This window comes from Gymnoscopelus microlampas (assembly GCF_963454915.1).
Source record: "Gymnoscopelus microlampas genome assembly, chromosome: 9".
NCBI classification, from domain to species: Eukaryota; Metazoa; Chordata; class Actinopteri; order Myctophiformes; family Myctophidae; genus Gymnoscopelus; species Gymnoscopelus microlampas.
Genome location: NC_139946.1, coordinates 24,251,018 through 24,271,694, shown reverse-complemented (window position 1 = coordinate 24,271,694; position 20,677 = coordinate 24,251,018). Strand labels below are relative to the sequence as shown.

Below are 20,677 nucleotides of genomic sequence, written 5' to 3'. Positions count from 1 at the left end.
TCTGAAAATGTCTTCTAAGACAGTAGTTCTCAAACTTTTTCGTAATTCAAACACTTGTTGTGTTGTGTTGTGTTGTGTGTTCAAAAAGTGACGTGCTGTGAGCTTATATATCTGCTATATTTGAATAGCCAAAGCTAAAACTTTAAAATGACAGGTGCTTTCCCAGTTTTAATGAGAACCCCCCAAAAAGTCAAATGTAAAAATGATAATGTTAATGATAGTGAAGTGAAAAACTAATTTTAGTGGAATACAGGAAACTGCACGGAGTAGACCCTAATAAATGTTTGCTTTGATCTACATTTACAAGTAATTTGTCTGATAGATAAATGAATACATAGATTAAGAGACTTAATTTTACATCCATAAAAGATATTGGAGGCCCTCGAGTCCTGTGTGACCGCCCAACTGCTACAACTTCAACTTTATATTGTATAAGGATTAATACATAAGCCCTAAAAATGTTGACCGATTACCTGTTAACAAGCCTATCAACGGAACCTACAGTAGCAAGTTCAAACTTTCGGGCATGACATGCAAATTGTGTCTCAGAAAGGCTGAGGAAGGACTAGGGCTGCTGCTCGTAATCAGAAGTGTTACTTCATGTTTGTGAGTGCTGACGTCAGTTCTCTTGTTTCTTCTAAAACCAGACTTATCAGGAGGGGAAAACTAAGAGAGAGATAGAGATAGAGATTCAAGGGGCGTCCCCAGCAAAATGTGTTAGTTGGCGATTCAAAAATAGCAGATATGCAAGCTCACAACGTGTCACTTCGTAAATAATAATAATTATTACTTTTCAGATGGGGGTCCACGGTCAAATACATATCAATTTGGGGGTCCTTGGCACGAAAAGGTTTGAGAACGGCTGCGGTAGGCTAAATAAATGGTTGGCTCCTATGTGTGCAGATGATGCCGGCGGATAATTGCAGGGTGCTGTGTGCTACATGATTTAGCTTTAAAACATATCCCCTTCCCCCACATTAAAGCTAAGTTGGGGTTTCCAAAAAAAAAAAAAAGAAATTGAGAAATGAGCAAGAATGAGTGAAAACTGTTAACTGTCATTGCAGTAGCAGTGTGGAACCCAACCTGGGTTCCAGGCCCCCCTTTAGGGGGCGCCAAAGACCAAATAACTTGAAACATGATGCACAAAATCATAACTTGCTTTTATCCACTGTATCCTGTATGTTCTCAATGTTTGCCATACAGGATCTACTATCCTTTTACTTTATTATAGCTAACTCCCACATGTAACATCTTTGTGAAGCACAGTAGGCTACTAACATTGTTAAACAAATTGAACGACCACTTTCAACCTGGCCTCCATATTTTGGGCATGTTATATTGCCAAATATTTTATTGTCAAAAATATCTTTAAAAATGTTGCAAGAAGTTTCAAAAATAATGAAAATAGTACATCTACAAGCTGTGAGCTTGTAGATCATATATTTTTGCTTTCCGTCGTACAAAGGTATATAGGGCTTAAGTAATTACGACGGTTGACACCGTCAGCAGAAAAAGAAAAGGCCAACACTATACAGTGTCTTCACAAACATTACTACAGTAGATCTCAGTGCTGCAATAGACACGTCCACAACATATTACTAGACGGACTGAAAAACTGGAAGGCACTTTCTGGAACAGCACTAAACTGGTTTGAATCATACTTAAACGACTACTTGTGGGGCTCCGTACTATAGGTATCTGAGCAGACAGAAATGACATGCAGAGTTCTGCAAGGCTCCATTTTGGGGCCTCTTCTGTTCAACTCACTGGCTCAGATTATGGAAAACAACAAAAAGATATGTTACCATAGTTTTCAGCAGGGCAGTGTTCTTCTCCTTTTTCACTCCAGACCCCTACTGTCTGGTCCCAGTCCACACCTCAGCTTCTGACCTTTTGACCCCCTGGACGGACGGACGGACAGCAGACAGACAGACAGACAGACAGACAGACAGACAGACAGATAGATAGATGAGGTGGGGTTGCCACTGAAGACATGTCACCACATTATTTCATATAGTAATGCCAACTCATGAAAAGTATGTCTGTTATCCCATAAAGACCTGAGGCCGATTCTACAAATGCCTTCTAAATCAGTAGTTCTCAAACTTTCACGATTTTTCAAAATTGTCCAGAAATAGCAGATGTACAAGCTCGCAGTGAGCTTGGATATCTACTATTTTTGAATAGCCAACGCAAAAATCTAAAATGATGAAAATAGCAGATCTACAAGCTCACAACATAAAACGTACAATATTTCCCTCTGAGATGTAGTGGAGTAGAAGTAAAAGTATTGAAAATGATGAGAAATACTCCAGTTAAGTAAAGATACCTCACATTTGTACTTAAGTACAGTACTTGAGTTCATGTACATATTACTTTACACCACTGTGACTTACTTCTGAACGTGTAACATAAGTAGTGCCTATCAGTTGCATATTGTGCATTCACCTTCACGTACCTGCGTTTTCTCACACCACTATGGTCGCAACCACTGGTCATTTATAGTAGGGGTGCTTATGATTCTGTATGAACTCAATACACACACCGATAGGGCAAACAGTGCTTTACTATTATTAAATACATCATTATTAATGCATTTTCATATTTCTGACTAGTTTCAGTAAATTGTGAGGAAATGTACTGGAGGTCTGGTGCGTGTGCGGTGTCTCGATCCTTGATATGTTCACACCGGCGTTGCCATGTCGGCTTATTCTAAGCGAATTCGGGCTTGTTTTGTTCTGTCAAGTTGCTTGTAAATATTGGGAAGTTGCAGGTTGCACTTTTTTGGGCTCGTTTTCAAAGACTTGCTTATTGGAGCTTGCTTCTAAATTATGTAATTGTTATTTAAACCAGTGGTTCTCAAATATTTTCATGTTTTGTGCCAGGTAGAATTTGTGTTGTTAGAATGTTTCAAAACATATTCCAAATATTCCACATTTATTTATTGCAAGAGATTTTGAAAATAGCAGATCTACAAGCTTCACAACGCGTCACATCACGACGCGTTGTGAGCTCGTAGATCGGCAATTTTCAAATAGCCGATGCATAATGTTTTAAGTGCTCATGAGGCCTAATTAAGTTGCTTCTTTTGGGCTTGTTTTCCTAGACCCGATTGCTTATTTCTCTCAGAAAATATGGCAACGCCGGTTCACACTCCTTCTGTTCGAGTCGGAATGGTTTCGTCCGGAGCTCTGACCGGAAGAGTCGGTGTGTTTACAGCAACAGCAGCAAGTTAATCGATTTATTTCAGCCTGTGCGTTCTTTTCTACTGACTGGAGTTTCTAATCGATTCCCGGACATTTTAGTGAAGCTTAGCGGATTATTGTTTGTATATTTACACTTGAATATACCATGAACATAGTGTCAGTGAAGAAGAAGAAGGCCTGCTGAGGAGGAGGAGCGGTGCAATGGGCTGCTGGGTTTACACGTAGCTAACAGGCTACAAGTTCACATCTGTCCAGGATTAGAACCTTAAAGAGGTAAATGTTCTTCTAAACACCATCTTTGTTGCTTCTCTGTGACAGTGCTTCTCAAACCTCTTCATTTCAAGGACCACCATAACTCTGAGAGTGTACAAATGAACCAAATGGACCCGTGTTCCATGATTTGTACACTCTCAAGAGTTACAGATCTGTAAAGGGTCAATTTGGTTCCATTTGTACACTCAAGAGTTACAGACCCCCATTTGAATTGGGACCCCTCAAGGAACACTGAGGGTCCCTGGACCACTTTGAGAAACTCATCAGTCACGGTTAAATGAAATGACACCCGTGTATATGCTGTATTGCTGTCACTACACCCCCCCCCCTTTCTAGACCTGACTTAAAGTATGTTTAATTTAATATGACATGAAGTGTTTCCACCACGATTTAACCAAATAACACGATATCTGTACATGATTGATTATGACTGGAGTTGGACGCAGGGAATGTCTAAACTTAATTAAATGACAGTGACACAATTAAACAGTGTGCTGATGTGTCACACCATGTGTCATTATGTCTTCATTTCCTGATATCTCGACTAGCCTTGGATTAAGACATATGTGTATTTTATCGAGTCTGACTTTTACCTTTGCATCTAAATGTCAGAATCGATAAAATACATCTATGATAGTCTTCATCCAAGGCTAATATCTTGACATTTAGGCACTGGTAGTGCTTGAAAAAGTGCTAAAATGTTTCTCTCCGCCAGGCCAAAAGGCATGGCCGAGATTGTTTTGCACCCTGTCCGTCCGTCCATGTGTCTTTCCGGCTGTGATCAGCTAATCTCCGGCACCGTTGGCTTGATGGCAGCAAAACTGTGCACACACACTTCCTGGATGCCAGAGCTGAACCTCTGCCCCAAATCTTTCACATGGGCCTGTTATAGCGCCACCTAGGCCAATGTTTGCAAAACATTTCTGACAGTACTCCTACAGATTTTGTCTAAACATCACGCAAATCGGTACACAATATCTCTACAGTCATTTAACGAAACGGGTCTTTCAGATCCTGATTGGCCAAGATTGGCTTCCAAAGTTTGCAGGAATGCTCTGTTTTGAACAAAATGCCTCAAATCATAAACACAGCGTGCGATTGCCGTGAAATTTTGCACGCACGTTCCCACTAGGTCGAGGAAGAAATGCCACCTGAAAATGTTCAAATCAGCCTTATGGTGGCGCTATAACAGGCCGTTTTGTGTTTTTACCTAAAGCTGCACTTTTGTGTAAAACTTTGTATGCACACTCCCCTCAGCTCTGCATTTTTCACATCTAACTTTTATAGCGCCACCAGGAGGCCGACTTATGTAAAACACATTTTTCTATATTACTCCTTCAGATTTGATCAAAATTTCACGCGAATCGGTACAGTCTGATCATATTCCATCCCAATTGGCTAAGATTGACATCTAAAATTTGCAGGAGTGGCCTGTTTTGAACAAAATGCTGCAAATCATGAACGCAAAGTCCGATTGCGGTGAAACTTTGCACGCACATTCGCACTACGTTGAGGAACAAATACCACCCTTTTAACATTGCCCTATTATAGCGCCACCAGGAGAACACATTTTATTCACCAGGAGAACGTTTTTATTTATTTATATATCTTTGTCCAAACATCACTCAAATTGGTACAAATTATCTCTATAGTCAAGTCAGATTTTTCATATTCCATCCTCATTGGCGAATTCCGAACATTGCTGGCCCACAATAACCCACCTGACCTGGCGGAGACCTGTGCTCCTCGGAGCACTTTTTCTTGTTTACTTATGCAAATGTGGCATTAGCACAATACAATGTAGACATAGGGTACCCTGTATAAGTAAAAGTCCTCTGTTCCAAATTTTACTTGAGTAAATTGTATTGGCATCAAAATATACTGACAGTACCAAACTTAAAAGTATCCATTATGCAGAATGGCCCATTTCAGTAATGCATCAATGTGTGTCACTTTTAATGTTGCAAGCTGGTAAAGGTGGGGCTGATTAAAATTATTTTGTGTTGCTGGTTCTCAAACCTTTTCATGTCAAGGAAAGGACCCCCAAATGAATGTGGACTAGGCCGTGGACCTGGACTCCCATCCGATTTTTTTGTGCTAGGGGCCTCCATACACGATTTGTGGTTAAAAAATATTCCATATTTCCTTTTCAAGATTTTTTGAAAATAGCCAATTTATATAGGTGGTTAAAGTGATTTTGATGCCATATCAACTACTTTTGCTCAAGGACCCCATGGCGTCCTCGGACCCCACTTTGAGAATGACTGAATTAAAAAACATACGCTATCTATTCGATTGTGAATTTGATATATCGCCCTACCATGCCCTCTCTCCAGGTCTGAGAAGAACAGCCTCCATGGGGGCCGAGAGCAGCGCTGTGCGGAGCTGCATTCTGGAGGAGACCCTCCTCACACTGCCTTCAGGGCTGACCATGTACTCAGCCGTCCTCCAGGATGGGAAGCCTGCTTCCGTGTTTGTTCACAAGCAAGGCAATGAAGACAAAGTCAACAAAGCTGCTAAAGTAAGTACAGTGTAAATATGGTTTCAGTTCAGTGAGGTTTATAAAATGTTACCTCCCTTGCATGATGAGGAATTATTCTCCTCCTATCTTGGCCTTCAGGTAATCTTGGGGTTGGGTCTTGCTTATATTGAATGTGTCCCTGGAAAACAGAAATTGGGTGTGACTGTTTACAAAAAAAAGGGAAAAAAAAGAAATATGATATTGATATGTATACACTGTGCATTGTCAATAAATAAATCATTACAAAAAAAGAAATTGGGTGTGACACAAATGTATTATTTTCACATGTTACTTAACCCATTAAGACCGGGAACACATCTGTGTCATTTTTCGATTTCTTGAGCTTGTATATCTGCTATTTTTGAATAGCCAAAAAAATCTAAAATGACACAGATGTGTTCCCGGTCTTAATGGGTTAACCGCTTGAACCCTAGCATCCCTATTCTGGGCCAACATTTGGTTAAAAAAATAGCAGATATTATACAAGCTCTGAGCTTGTAGATCAGCCATTTCTGGAGAAGATATTTAGTGTAGAGTGAAAACAGAAGGGGACCTACTACTAGTTTAAAGTCCTTTGGAATCCGGTCAGCAGAGTATAGGGTTTAAGTGGTTGAGTGCATTATAGTCCTAGCCAGATAGATGCCATCCAACAGCTTGCTAGAGTGATTAGATTTCTTCCACCGCTCAAGAACCACCAAGACAATAGTGAATGAAGTTACTGTGTCCGTGACAGAAACGTATTTTATCGTTGTACTTAAGTACACATCATATGTCAATGTGCATAGACTGAATAGTGTTCTAGTGTCGTTTTTACTGTATGTACCATAACGTGTTATGTAAGCAACATGGCCATCAGTTTACAACAGAATTGTTGGTCTTTTTTTGGCCTTAAATATCACACTTGTACAAAAGCATTTCCTCCAAAAGACGGGACGTTAAATAAAGTTAATGGTAATTAAGTGAATAAAGTACTTAAGCATGAATAATGGTGATCAGGCTTTGGTGATTAGCACTGACCCTGGCCTGACCGCTACAGAGGAGTCACACAGTAATATGTCAGTAAAAATGGATGTGATTTAGAAAATCATCAATTGTTGCCATGTTGCCCGTCATTGGTTGCAAACTCTATAAAGAGCTGTATTTTTTCAAGTTTCAACCACATAAATTCACAAAAAGGTAACTTTTTTCACTGTCTGGTACAACATAGTCCTGCTTCCCCACTGAATACCACATTGTGACTTGTACTGTATGTTTTCATTCACAAAGTAAGTGACCATTGTTAGGCCCTATGTCTTGCTTTAAAAAAAGATAAATATCTCGTCCAAAACGACATCAACCAATCGTAATGGTGAAAGAAAGTGCTCAAGGGAAGGCTACCAGTACCATAGTGCCGCCCTCTGAATCCACACTCCTCTTTCATATCCTGCAGCACCTGAAGACCCTGAGGCACCCGTGTCTCCTGCGCTTCCTGTCCTGCTCCGTGCAGGACGGGGGCATCCACCTGGTGACGGAGCGGGTGCAACCTCTGGAACTGCTGCTGGACAGCCTCTCCCCAGAGGAGATCTGCGCAGGCATCTATGACCTTCTGCAGGCTCTTGTCTTCCTGCACGAGAGGGTGAGGAGAAGCGCACACAGTCACACACACACACACACACACACACACACACACACACACACACACAAATGGGTAAAAGGCGCTCAGGATGCTGGCGTCGTCATCTCTGGAGGGTTGTTCCGTTGCACTGATTTTTAGAAGGAGAGTCTGGAGGGAGTGATACAGAAATGTGTAGTTCTTCAGTAATTCTTCTGATTGAATATCTGACATGTGCCAACACGCCTGTCACATAGTTCATAAGTCACTGCTTGTGTTTATTATGGGATTGTCAGCTTAGCACTAAGTTCAGTTCACAGCTAAATTAGATTAGATCCACTTCATACAATCCCACTACTAATCACTACTAGGGCAAAGCTGAAATAGTCAACCTGCACATAAGCACAAGAATGTAGAGGATAAAATGGCAAATACAAAGAGTCACGTACTTACTGTACAATACACAGAGCACATTTCTGCTCACAAGGCCATGGTAGACATTAGGAAATGGCATCCTATCCTGACATGTCTTGATCTCGGATATAAGCTATTCCTCTCTTTCACCTTACAGGGCAAATCGAGCCACAACAACGTCTGCATGTCGTGTGTATTTGTCAGTGAAGACGGTCATTGGAAACTAGGAGCGATGGAGACCGTATGCAAGTTCTCTGAGGCTACCCCTGAGGTAATAAATAAGAAATACCAGATGTAAAGCCTAGCTATGCAAAGAACATACTATGCTAAACAATCCACATTTTTAAGAGGCATAGTGCCTGTTAAAAAATCTCCCATGTCTCTATTATTGTATATATCAGTTCATGAAATATATATTTGATCTGTATTGTCTTTTTTAAATCCATAGTTTCTTAGCAGCGTGCAGAACGTGAGAGAGACGAGTTCTGTACCTCCAGAAGAGCAGGTAAGGAGAAAGGGAGATTGAGCCATGCACAAAAAAAGAAAAGAAAAGCAACTGATGATTTTTTATCGTGACAAATTGATGAATAGATTGTTTTCATTGATCTATTGAAGGAGGTTGTCATGAAATGTTGTTAACAGGTGGAGGGCTTCAGAACTCTCCCTGATGAATACGCTCACTCTCGAGACTGTTTCTCATTTGGAATGATGGTGGAGGCCCTTATCCCACTCATGAATGGCTATGGTGAGTATAGGCTGATGAACCAACTGAAGTGCAAACCTTTATGAATAGAGAAATGGGATTTCACTAGCAGAGCCCGACCGATCTGCTTTGTTTGAAAAATATCGGCTATAAATGACATACGCAAAATAGGGACGCCAGGTTGAAAGTGGTTAAAAAGTAGGACACATCGGCTGCATAATACAGATACCGATGTCTTAAAGAAAGGGTGAGTTAAATAATAATTGATATATAATATGAATAATAAATTTAAATTTAAATTTAAAATTTAAAATTTAAATTTAAATAATAGTCAATATAACGGTCAGACTCTTAATCAAACACACACACGCACACACACACACACACACACACACACACACACGGTTCTCTCTCACCTATTCCCCTGGTTGTCCCGTAGTGTCTGATAGCCTGAAGAGGACCCTGCAGGCAGGTTTATTGAACTCTGACCCCTCTTCGCGGCCTCCACTCTGCTCACTGCTGACTCATGACTTCTTCAGGTTTGATGGGTTTTCTGCAATTATCACCTCTTTTTCTATATCATTGCTGTCTGGCAGAAACCTCATATATCGTAAATTAACGTCCTACTTTATCATACTACAGCGTCACACAAGTAGCAGATGCGCAAGCTCGAGAAGTGGCGCAAAGCGATGCGTTTTGAGCTTGTAGATCTGCTCCTTATTGCTATTTTTTAAATTTGAGAACCGTTTTGGAGATATGAGGTTTCCACCCGACAGAGACGATATATAATGAAACGAGCTTGGTTTCAAACTTGTATTTATCCCACAAGCAGGAATGACTTTCTAGAAGTGATGAATTTTCTGAAGAGCCTGACCCTGAAGACAGAGGAAGAAAAGAATGAATTCTTTAAGTGAGTCATTCATCAGCATCAAGAATAATTGTTGAGAAAAGTTGAGTAACGCTTATTATGAAAAATTGTAGTTTATGTAAAAATAGGCGATAGTTTTAAATGAGATCTTTTAATGTTTTCTAGTCATTTAACAGTGCAAGGCCATTTTGTGGAACATGTTCATGTAGAGCTGATTATTGGTGTTTTGGGTTATTGTGTGTGTGTGTGTGTAGGTTCCTGTTAGACCGGGTCCAGAGTTTACCAGAGGAGCTGCTTGCTACCCGTCTTGTTCCCAAACTCCTCAATCCTCTGGTGTTCGCAGAGCCCATGGCTGTGAAAAGCTTTCTGCCTCATCTCCTAAGGCCAAAGAAAGGTTAGCTAGTTTACACCAGTGATTTTCAACCTTTTAAGACCCCCATTTTGTTATGCTTTAGGTCAGGGGTCTTCAACGTTTTCCAGGCCAAGGACCACTTTGCAGAGAGAGAGATGAAGCAGGGACCCTGACTACATTGTATACAATTGTGTTGCAAATTAAACTTTTCATCAATTTCAACGACGTTGAGCTTGTAGATCTGCTATTTTCAGCTAATGTTCCTCTCAGAATAGGAATGCTATAGGGTTGGTGGTTAATGTAAAAAACAAAAAAGTCATCACACAATCACACAAAGACTTGGCGGCCCCCCTGTAGTAACTCTGAGGACCCCCTAGGGGTCCCGGATCCCCGGTTGAAGACCCCTGCTTTAGCCAATGGACCCCCATTTGATACCATTTCTTATCTCTGGGACCCCAGTCTACATGATAAAATCTACATACAGGGTCCCCACGGTCATGAAATTCCTGGAAATATTTAAAAAAAAAAAAAAAAAAAATCCAGTACTGGAAAAGGTTTGGAATTGATCAAACTTCATCAAAGGTCCTGGAATTTATCAAGGGTCCTGGAAAAATATTTGGCTATGCATTGTTTTTGGCTATTGATTATTTTTAATACAAAACCTTTTCATAAACATGTATAACATTACACGAAATATGTAACATACTGTAAGTAGTTTTTCGCCGAACAGGCTGTGTAACACCCCATCTGCATTGCCAGCGATGCGACGTGACGCGAGCGGGCGATGAAATCTCATTAAAATACATGTTTTTGAATGAGACCGTCCTGACCTACCGCAAGCGACAACGAACCGTGCAACGACGTCGTCCACCCCTCCTATTTTCGCTCGCAGGCTCTATTTGAGCGAGGTTTCGCGGCTGTGCCCCGCCCCCAAACACTTTTTATTGTTTTTTATTTATTTATTTTTGCTACACTGCCTATCTTTGGGCATTGTACATAGGAGTAAGAGACACATTATTGCGCTGAATGATTGTTATATAGGCCTGGAAATTGGGCTAAATATTCTGGAAAAGTTTTGGAAAAGTTTTGGAAATTCATTGCTAAAAATGTGTGGGGACCCTGTACATAGTTGCAGACCCATAAGGGTCCATTTGGTTCCTAAGTATCAATAATAATGTACATGTTTTTGAGTTTACGGTTCTTTGCTGTGTTGACAGGTTCCAGTAGTGGCGGTAGCGGTGAAGACTGCCTGCTCTCCGTCACCCTCTACCAGAAACAGGTGATTCCTCAGCTCCTCAAGCTCTACAAGGTCAACGAGGAGCACGTCAGGGTCGTCCTGCTAGGTCACATCCACGTCTATGCAGAGTTCTTCTCCGACGATGAGCTGAAGAACCAGATCCTACCTCAGGTGACAATGTCATTATGAGCTCTGTGCAAATGACATAGGTTCTAGACACATTTTGTAATCACTAATATTTCTAACAACGTACTTACCGCAAAACAGTCTTCCACCATTTTTAAACAACCGCTTAAAATGTTTTTCTGGTATATTGTCTGTTCATTGGTAGCTCTTCTATTAACCCATTTAGACCTGGAGCACCTATACATTGTTATACGTTTCAAGCCGGGAACACCTCTGTGTGTAGTTGTTGTAGAAAACTTCAGGATTAGAATCGGCCTCAAGTCTAAATGGGTTAAATGGTGTGCATTTCAACAACGCCTTTATCAAAAGCACTTTACAATGTGGGTTACATTCACACACCTAGGCTCCTCCAGGCAAGACACTTAACCGTCCATACAAAGAATGATAACTATTAAGAACTAAGGATAATGTTGTGAGCATCCACTCTGAACGATAATGTTCGGTAAATACTGAATAGGCAATGTTTAACATGAGTTTGATTGGCTGTCAGTGTTTCTATCATTCATCAAATTGCTCTGAAAGTGATTCAACAATATCGTTTTAAAACGTTTATAGTGATCATCTATGTATAGATGGCTCTTAACTGCTCCCGGGCTCTGCTAACCCATTAAGACCTGAGGCCGATTACAGGTATGTGCTAAGGTATTGACAAATATCCCCAACAACAATGAAGGCAGAGGCAACCATGTAACGCGCCAACATACTCCTCGGGAGCAGTTTGGGGTTCAATGTGATGCTTTTAAATGTATAATGATGGTTTAAAAAGGTGCTTCTCTACTTTATTCACCTATTTTTCACCTGTAGGTTTTGCTTGGAATGAGAGACACCAGTGATTCTCTGGTTGCCATGACACTGCAAAGCCTGGCAGTGCTGGTGCCATTGTTAGGAGCGCAGGTTGTGGTAGGCGGGGAGAGAACCAAAGTGTTCAAACGTACCACGCCCAACTTCACGAAGTCTACAGAGGTCTCCCCAGAAAGTAAGGAACATGGTCAGGCTGAGATCATCATATCCATGTCCATATTTCTGTCTGTTAGCTGGGGAGTTATAATCAAAAAGTGAAAGAAGCAGGTTGTGACTCAAAGATTGTGTAATTCAAAACATTAGACCAGCTGTTTATTGTTTATTAAGCATTAGTCTACACCGTAGTGGAGACTATTCTTCCTGGGGTCTAGGCAAAACATTCAGTACAGCATGATCAATGTTAGTGAATAAAAACACAAAATTGAAGTCAACTGTGAAGTTGAATAAGAAATGCTCTCCCCTTGCTCAACAGTTACCATCAGAATGCCCTTGAGCAAGGAAATAAACATCCAGTCTGATGCAGCAATGCTGCTCAGTGGCCAAGAGTGTCCTGGGCAGCTTCCAGGACTGAATGTGCATGACGGTATGAATGTGAAATAAGGCCCTTGCTGGGAAGAAGCTTGCATGCTTTGCAAACCAATTATGGATATGTTTTTTGTTTTATAGTAGCATTTGGTGGTTTTACATCTTCCACATCTGCCTTGTAACTGTAGTCTTAACTCACTGAGTGCCAGAATTATTTTTGACTATTTCTGGCCAGTGCGATTTTTCTTTTCTTTTTTTCAAAGTAAAAAAAAAGTGCTTTGGAAGCGAGATACAGCCTTTTTCAGTTATAAGTTAAACAAGGAGTGGATGGAGCTGCAAATCTTCAGATAATGATATCTTGGGTTCTGAACAAACTTTTTTTATTTTTTCAAAAACACGTGAAACACGTGATTGTCACGTTGCACCATAGCGGTAAAACACGTGAATGGCACTCAAGGAGTTAATAGCTGAATCTGGTTTATTTGGCCAAATATGGGCCAAATAACAAATTGAAATGTATACTGAACAATTGAAAGTACACTATGCAAAGGCTATGATCGATTTTAGGGCAAAATGTGTTGGAAATTGGAGACGTGGTCTGGCAGAACATAGCTAGAATGTAGCAGAGACAATGAATAACATAAAGAATAAGACGGAAACGGAAATGACAATACCGGCCGCGGATGTCGAACCACTAGCGGATTTTAAATATAGATGTAGCACTTTGAGATTTGTGTCAAATATAAAGTGTGTTACAAATACATTTTATTATTATTATTAAGAACACATTGTTTATTAGGTGACACAGCCTGAAACGTATCTAGGAATATATTGTTTTTGTGAAATAATTAACAAGACACAGGTTGGAGCTAAAACTGGATTCAGCTACAGACCGTATTTCCAGCAAACATTGCAATAGACAGCCGCAAGGCATTATGGCTTATGTAAAACCATAGAATACTGTGTATTCCGTATTGATCTCATCTAACGTTGTGCCTTCTTCTCATCTCTGTATTTCAGCCTCTCCAGTCCATATAGGTGGAGGCATCCACCCTCAGATGGCCCAGCCCTCTAAGGTCCTGAACCTGTTCCCCAAACCCTCTGGAGCAGGGGGGCTGGTCCTGGAGAACATGGACAGCGTACAGAGGAGTAGGGAGACCCTCAACAATTACTCACTTACATCCAAATTAGGTAATATGACACGCCTGACTATTCATTTCTATGCTCATTTAGATGTTGTGGGTGGGCCAACTGCTATAATGGAGATTAATTATCCTCTAAAGCTGTACTACTAGCTGTACAGTATGTCACGCAAACTAATAGATACTATTGAATATTCAATTAGGAATGCATATATATGCACAAATATATGCATTATGTCTGCTTTACTGTATGTCGGCTTCGACCAATTGATTTAGGCAATCGATTAAACACATGACATTTAATCGATTAAATATATTTTATTTTGATAAAAATCTATTTTAAAAAAATCTGAAAATAGCAGGTCTACAAGTTCACGTGTCATGATGCAACACGTTGTCAGCTTGTAGAATGGCTATTTTCGCTGTTTTTGTGTGACACCGACAAATGAAGTATAAAATTGGGTTATCGATAGAATAGTTGCTAAGAAGATAACTGATAGTTGCAGCCCTACAAGAGATGTATGGGAAGGACACTGATGGTATTACAGACTGCACTTTGGCATGTCATTCCTGAGTGAGTGACAGGTATTATATAATAACGATAATGATAATAAGCATGTTATTAGCTGGTTGCCGCGCAACATCAAGAGAAAAAGGCACAGCAAGCTGCTCTGCTTTGTAGAGTGCACAAAAAAGCAGTGCGGCGCACCCTGTTGTTTGCAGCTTGAAAAGCGCATACCGTCTGAGACTGTACGCTGCTACCCCAACAAAAAAAAACGAATCACCAGCAACATCAAGCACCTGCTCAAACAGAAAAAAGGCCTTTAATGACGGTGAGCTTAAGCACACGCAGGGACAACTTACTTGTAAGTGCCGGCTGAGGGAGGCAAAGGAGGATTACAGGAGGAAGATGGAGCGCAAGAAAGTCCACACACAAAAGGGAGTTGTGGAGTTGGATGAGGAACATCACTGGCTTTGAGCAAAGAATAGCCAGGCAAGGGCTGTGTGGGCAGGGAGGATGAGTTCAACCAGTTCTACCACCAAGTTTGAGTCGGGTGTGACCTCACCTCCACACACTTTTCAGGAAATGGAAAAAAGAACCTGTGTTCAAAGGATTCACTGTAGTTATTATTCAGTCACAAGCTCTTATGAATACTTTTCATTGGTTCAGTATTTATAAAACAATAGCCGCATCACGACACGTGCATGCAGTGAGTTACCTGAACACTGTAATGTAGCTCTAAGCGCAAATTCAATAAAGATCCAAGGCTTCATGGGAGCGCATTGCTATTGTCTGCGTCACTTCCGTTCCCACGCTGTCAGTATCTTTCCATTCACAAATCTAGCGAGCACGCCCAATCTGCAGCCAGCCAATCAGCGATCGGGCTCCACTCTATCAAATATCACTGCCGCTAAACTGTCATTCTCCTTTCAGTCGGCGAACAGCAAGCATCATTACATGGGCATGAGGTTGCATTACACCAAGTCCGTATTTCCAAGCATTCTATTAGTGCTCATCATGTCTGACTCAGACGATGACATTACCGGAGAAGTAGCGCTGCACGGCGACTTCGTGTTTGACTGTACGGCTCAGATTCAGCCTAGGAGAAGTCCCAGGGTATCTAGGCAGCCGGAGAGATATGATGCAGTTGAGTTACACCAGCAGTTGGTTTCTCATAATGTGAACCCAGCACCGGGGTTAACCGCCTCTCAAATTCAAAGCTTATCCGATCTAGCCTTGGCTTACAGTATGTTACATCTGGCCCTGTTGCTGCCATAAACGCTGCTTCTACACCCGAGTCTGCTCCTGCTACTGCATCCATGTCTGCTCCTGCTACTGCATCAGTGTCTGCTCCTGCTACTGCAGCCATGTCTGTTCCTGCTACTGCTTCTGTGTCTGCTCCGGCTGGTGCCAACCCAAAACCACCTCGGGGGAGAAAGAGGACTAGGAAGTCTTCTCCACCTCCTCAGCAACCGCAACCAAGGCAGTTAAGCCCAATGCCCAGCGGAAACGGTGTGATTCAGTTACAGCCCAGAGTCAGCGACATGCAGATCATTCTAGACAACCTCCATGCCATTTAATGCTCGGCTGTCATCATTGGAGAATGGGGCTGCCGTTCATGCGCCTCCGGCTCCACAGGCCGTGGAGTCACCACAGCCCGTTGCTGCAGTTGTTCAGCAGCCCGCCGGGGCAAATATTCTCTCACCAGAGGAGCCACCTCAGTATTCCTTAGCCTCTGCTGTTCGCCACACAGTCCAAGGTAGAGCCTATATACCTCAGGCCTCTAATATGTCCCCCCGCTTAAGAGCTACAATTGTTCAAGGCAAGGACATCAATTTGATCAAAATCTTACTAGAAACATTTTTTACCAATATCATAAGGCTCTCTCCAGCAAGTCGGCTCTGTACGTTTCCCAGTATAACACGATCATTGACTGGTCAGTCGTCGATACTGAATTGCTCGTGCTGTTAACCGGGGGTCAGCAGGCACTCTGGTGCGCTACTTGCGGTGACATGGGTCATTCAGCCCCGCTCTGCCCCAGAGTGCCATTTCAATATCCCTCATCATCTACGGCACCACCGCCTGTGGGTGTTCCCGGGTCTCTACCAACCACAGGATCTAAAGTTGATAGTTTCGGACGGAAAGGTGGTTATGTTTAACAACAAGGCATTTTGCAATTTCAATGTTTGTACATATCCACATTGTGTTTTCCTCCATGTTTATAGCGGATGTGGAGAGGCGCATCCCAAATCTGTTTGCCCCCGCACGCCATCCCGCCCCCATCCTCCTCGGAAAGGGAAGTAGGATGGTTCCAAGAACTGCTGCGGGTCCACCCTTCAACCCCAATAAGCGTCAGCGTGCTGGCTGGTGAACTGGCTGAGCATCATGATAATGTTTTTGTCAATCATTTAATTACGGGCTTGTCTCAAGGTTTCAGAGTAGGTGTAATCTCAGATGTGAGTGAATCATTTGTCTGTAAAAATCTGAAATCAGCATCTGAAGAGCTTGAAATAGTTTCCCAATTACTGGAGAAAGAGTTAAAAAAGGGGTATTTAATTTTCATGATTCTCCTTTTCCTGTGTTTCGCACTAGCCCTGTCGGCATCGCTACTAGGAAATATTCGGGAAAGAAAAACTAAATCTTGCCGATTTAGTTTTTCATCCCGATTATTATATGCTGAGTCTTAAACATTCTAAGTTGAAAGGTGCTTGCTCTATAATCATAGCTCGCATCAATTCTTCATTTTGTCCATACGTTTCCATGATTAAGTATCTTAATCTCAGGGTTCCATCCCTTCAGTCAGGCCCCCCTTTTCTAACCCCTGATTATAAGCCTTTATCTAAAACTTGGTTTATTAATCATTTAAGGCTAGTGCTTCTCAAGTGTAGACTTTCTCCTGAGCATTATTCAGCCCATTCTTTTAGAATAGGTGCTGCCACTTCTGCTGCCAGTCAAGGGATCTCTACAGCTTCTCTCCAGCAACTGGGGAGATGGTCCTCATCTGCATATTCATCTTACATTCGTCCAGACGCTGCTTCTATTCTTTCTGCTCAAAAATCATTCAAGCCCTGATTTCAATCGGTGAGTACAACATTCTGCATATAGCTGGTGGTGGTTCATGTCTTGCCAATCATGTTTGCTCATACGTCTCTCACCTCCCTATATCTGTCTAATTTCAATAAGCTTTCTATTTCTCTCTTAGTTTTGTCATTGCTGGCAACATTTCCGTTAAACCATCTGGTCAATTCACGAGTCATCTCAGGCTCTGTAGCCATTGCTGGCGGTACGTTTTAACCAATGTTGGCAAAATGTTTGCTAAACCAGTTGTCATTTTCATGAGGCATCTCATGCGCTTTAGCCATTGCGGCTGCACGTTTTAGTCATTGCTGACTACATTTCTGTTGACCTGGCCGGTCATTACTATTCTATTTCATCGCTATATGGCCATTCCCCGTGTTTTAGCCATTGCTGGCTGCATTTCTGCAGACCGCAGTGGTCATTTCTCAAGCCATTCCAAGGCTCTTGCATGTTTAGCCATTGCTGGCTAACTCAGCTCGCGTTGAGCCATCCCATGCGCTTTTAGCCATTGCTGGCTTCATTCTGTGACTCAGTGGTCATTTCATAAGTCATTATATGGCTCTCGCATCATTCTAGCCATTGCTGGCTAGTGAGCCATTTCACGGGTGTAACTTTCCTCTCTTAAACTCTCTTCTTTATTTTGGGGCTTTCCTTCCTATTCATCTATGCACGTTAAAATGCGATGGAGTCTAATCGCCAAATCTGTTTAAAGTTTTGTAATAAACATTTTCTTGTTTCAAATTGGCGTGATCTCTCTTTTAATGAAATGTAGCTCTAAGCGCAAATTCAATAAAGAAGATCTAAGGCTTCATGGGAGCGCATCGCTATTGTCTGCGTCACTTCCGTTCCCACGCTGTCAGTATCTTTCCATTCACAAATCTAGCGAGCACGCCCAATCTGCAGCCAGCCAATCAGCGATCGGGCTCCACTATCAAATATCACTGCCGCTAAGCCGCTGTCATTCTCCTTTCAGTCGGCGAACAGCAACCCACCTCCATCCCCAGCTCCACCTCAGATGTTCAAGAGCTGAAGGGAGGTCGATTCTTCTGCTCTGCCACCACCAGCGTCTAGACTCCATGGGGGCTTTCCTTCCTATTCATCTATGCACGTTAAAATGCGATGGAGTCTAATCGCCGAATCTGTTCAAAGTTTTGTAATAAACATTTTCTTGTTTCAAATTGGCGTGATCTCTCTTTTATTGAAATTTCCTCCAGGATTAATAAAGTATCCATCAATCATCCTCTCCTCTGAGATTTGTTGTGAACCATTCATTGCAATGGCCTATCTAAAATGATTCTGAAGCTTACGCTGTCGTTCTGATTTGTGTTTCAGCCGTCAGTAGAGAGATGTCTCTCCCTTTGAATGGGTTCAGCCGAACCAGCGGGGCGGAGTCCCCGTCCTACAGCCCGGAGCAGCCGGAGAGACCGGTGGGCCAGACAGAGGACTGGCCAGACTGGAGTGACCCAGATGAGGGGGAGAAGGACAGGGATGGACACCCTGTAGAGATCCACATCCAGCCCTCTGAGAGCACGACTCCACTCAGCTCCAGTAGACTGCCTCTCACAACCGCGGACGAGGAGCCCTGGGACAGCTTCGAGGACACAGAGCCCACCTCAGACCTTTCCCCGACAGCTCCTGTGCCTGACCCGGTCATTCTCACCCCGCCCAGAGGGGACGCCACTTCGGCACCTGTTAACCCCGCACGGGGGGAACCACTTAGAATGGGGTCCTCCAAACCTTTGAAACTGAGCGTGGCCGTGCAAGCCTCTGCAGAGTCTAGTACCACTGCCTCGTGGGACAATGGGTGGGAGAAATCACACAACCCTCCCTCCTCAAACTCCAAGCCCAGGCCCAAACACAGGAGTCAGGGGGCGGGGAATGGGCTAGGGGGTCTTGGGGAAGAGTTCACCATCGAGGTGAAGAGGAAGCCGGACAGAGACCCAGAGCTGGACTTGTTTGCTGACATGGTGCCGGACATCAAGCTGTCTTCTCCAACTCTGCTGCTCCCTGGAGAGTACAGCTTGAATGACACTGGACTTTTTGCTGTCACCAATGCAGGGCACACAGAAACACCACAGGCCAACTCATGCATAGATACACCGACGCTCACTGCCAAGTTCGCAGCTGCAGAGCTGACCGAGGTGAGTTTGTGTGCCAGTTCTCATATTCAAACCCTCTGTCAGTATTTGACAGTATTTGACAGGTGTTCCTGTGGCATTTTGAAAGCTTTTGCTAATGTTTTCCAGCTTGGGTGAGTTTTGTAGTACAGGGACACTAGGTAAAGAAGACTTAAGATGGAACAACAGGCCCAAAAAAATAAAAAAATGAATGTCTGTGTAAAAACAAAGGCAGTTCTTTTAACAGGACATAATTGGCATTTTAAATCCAGTCTTTTTTACAAAGGCTGCATAATTGTATGCTGACAATTGCCCAGTTAGTAAGGAGGACTCTTACCATCTGTAACATATGTATCATGCTAAATTATAATTCTCTCTCTCTCTCAGGCTGAAGCAGATGGCTGGGGAGATGGAGATGATCTTAACTGGGACGATGAGACTGCTTGGTGATGAAGTTTGACCTGGCTCTGTTATATGGAGCAACATTTTAGAGACTCATTACTGGAACAATCCACCTTGTAAGATCTCCGCCTGCAGAAGAATCATGACAAAGAACCTTAATCAGTAATCCCATCTATAGGGGTCCAGTGATTCTTTCAACCTATGATGCAGCAATAGATTAAACAGTACACTATTACTTTCTGGTATGTCTCCAGATGTTAAATACCATCGTCTTCATTCATGAAGGTAACTTCACATTTGTACTGGAAGGACGGTCTGCTTTCAGGTGGTAGCTATTACCAGCTAGACTGGGACTCAAAATGAAGCCATTCTTGTAATTGTTTGCCAAATTCTGAGGAAGCTATTACACTTGGGACTCTAATCTGAAGTAAATGAACTCATGTTTTCATCTCTAGGTTGTACTGTGCCATATATTTCACTACTTGCATTGCAACTTAGATAAACTTTTTGAGGGGACACTGTGACTTGTCCAAAGCCTGATCAGTTGAGGCTGGGATTTTGAATGAATGTGAAGAGATTGACATAATTTATTGGTATCTTTCTGATTGCTGGTGAAATAAAGGTTTATGGTATCTAATGTGACCCAGTTGTGTTTTCTACTTGGGACAAATATACTTGTTTACACGGACACATTCATCCATAAATTGTGCTGAATTTAGCATGTTTTCAAATGTGGCTATTAATGCGCCATAGTTTTTT

General features: G+C 42.3%; 1 protein-coding gene across 2 annotated transcripts; it reads left to right on the top strand.

Annotated features, from left to right (window-relative positions):
- Positions 1-3,195: 3,195 nt before the first annotated feature.
- Positions 3,196-20,560, top strand: scyl3 (SCY1-like, kinase-like 3). Of its 2 annotated transcripts, XM_084067001.1 has the most exons (15): positions 3,196-3,479; positions 5,816-6,000; positions 7,430-7,615; positions 8,163-8,276; positions 8,454-8,510; positions 8,648-8,750; positions 9,148-9,247; positions 9,541-9,618; positions 9,831-9,970; positions 11,146-11,336; positions 12,156-12,327; positions 12,625-12,735; positions 13,698-13,868; positions 18,732-19,540; positions 19,904-20,560. In XM_084067001.1, the coding sequence occupies exons 2-15, from the start codon at positions 5,836-5,838 to the stop codon at positions 19,964-19,966; spliced, it is 2,460 nt and encodes an 819-aa protein (XP_083923127.1). In that variant the 5' UTR covers positions 3,196-3,479; positions 5,816-5,835; the 3' UTR covers positions 19,967-20,560. The 2 variants fall into 2 exon arrangements, with proteins under 2 accessions (XP_083923127.1, XP_083923128.1); XM_084067002.1 differs by lacking the exon at positions 12,625-12,735.
- The last annotated feature ends 117 nt before the right edge of the window (positions 20,561-20,677 follow it).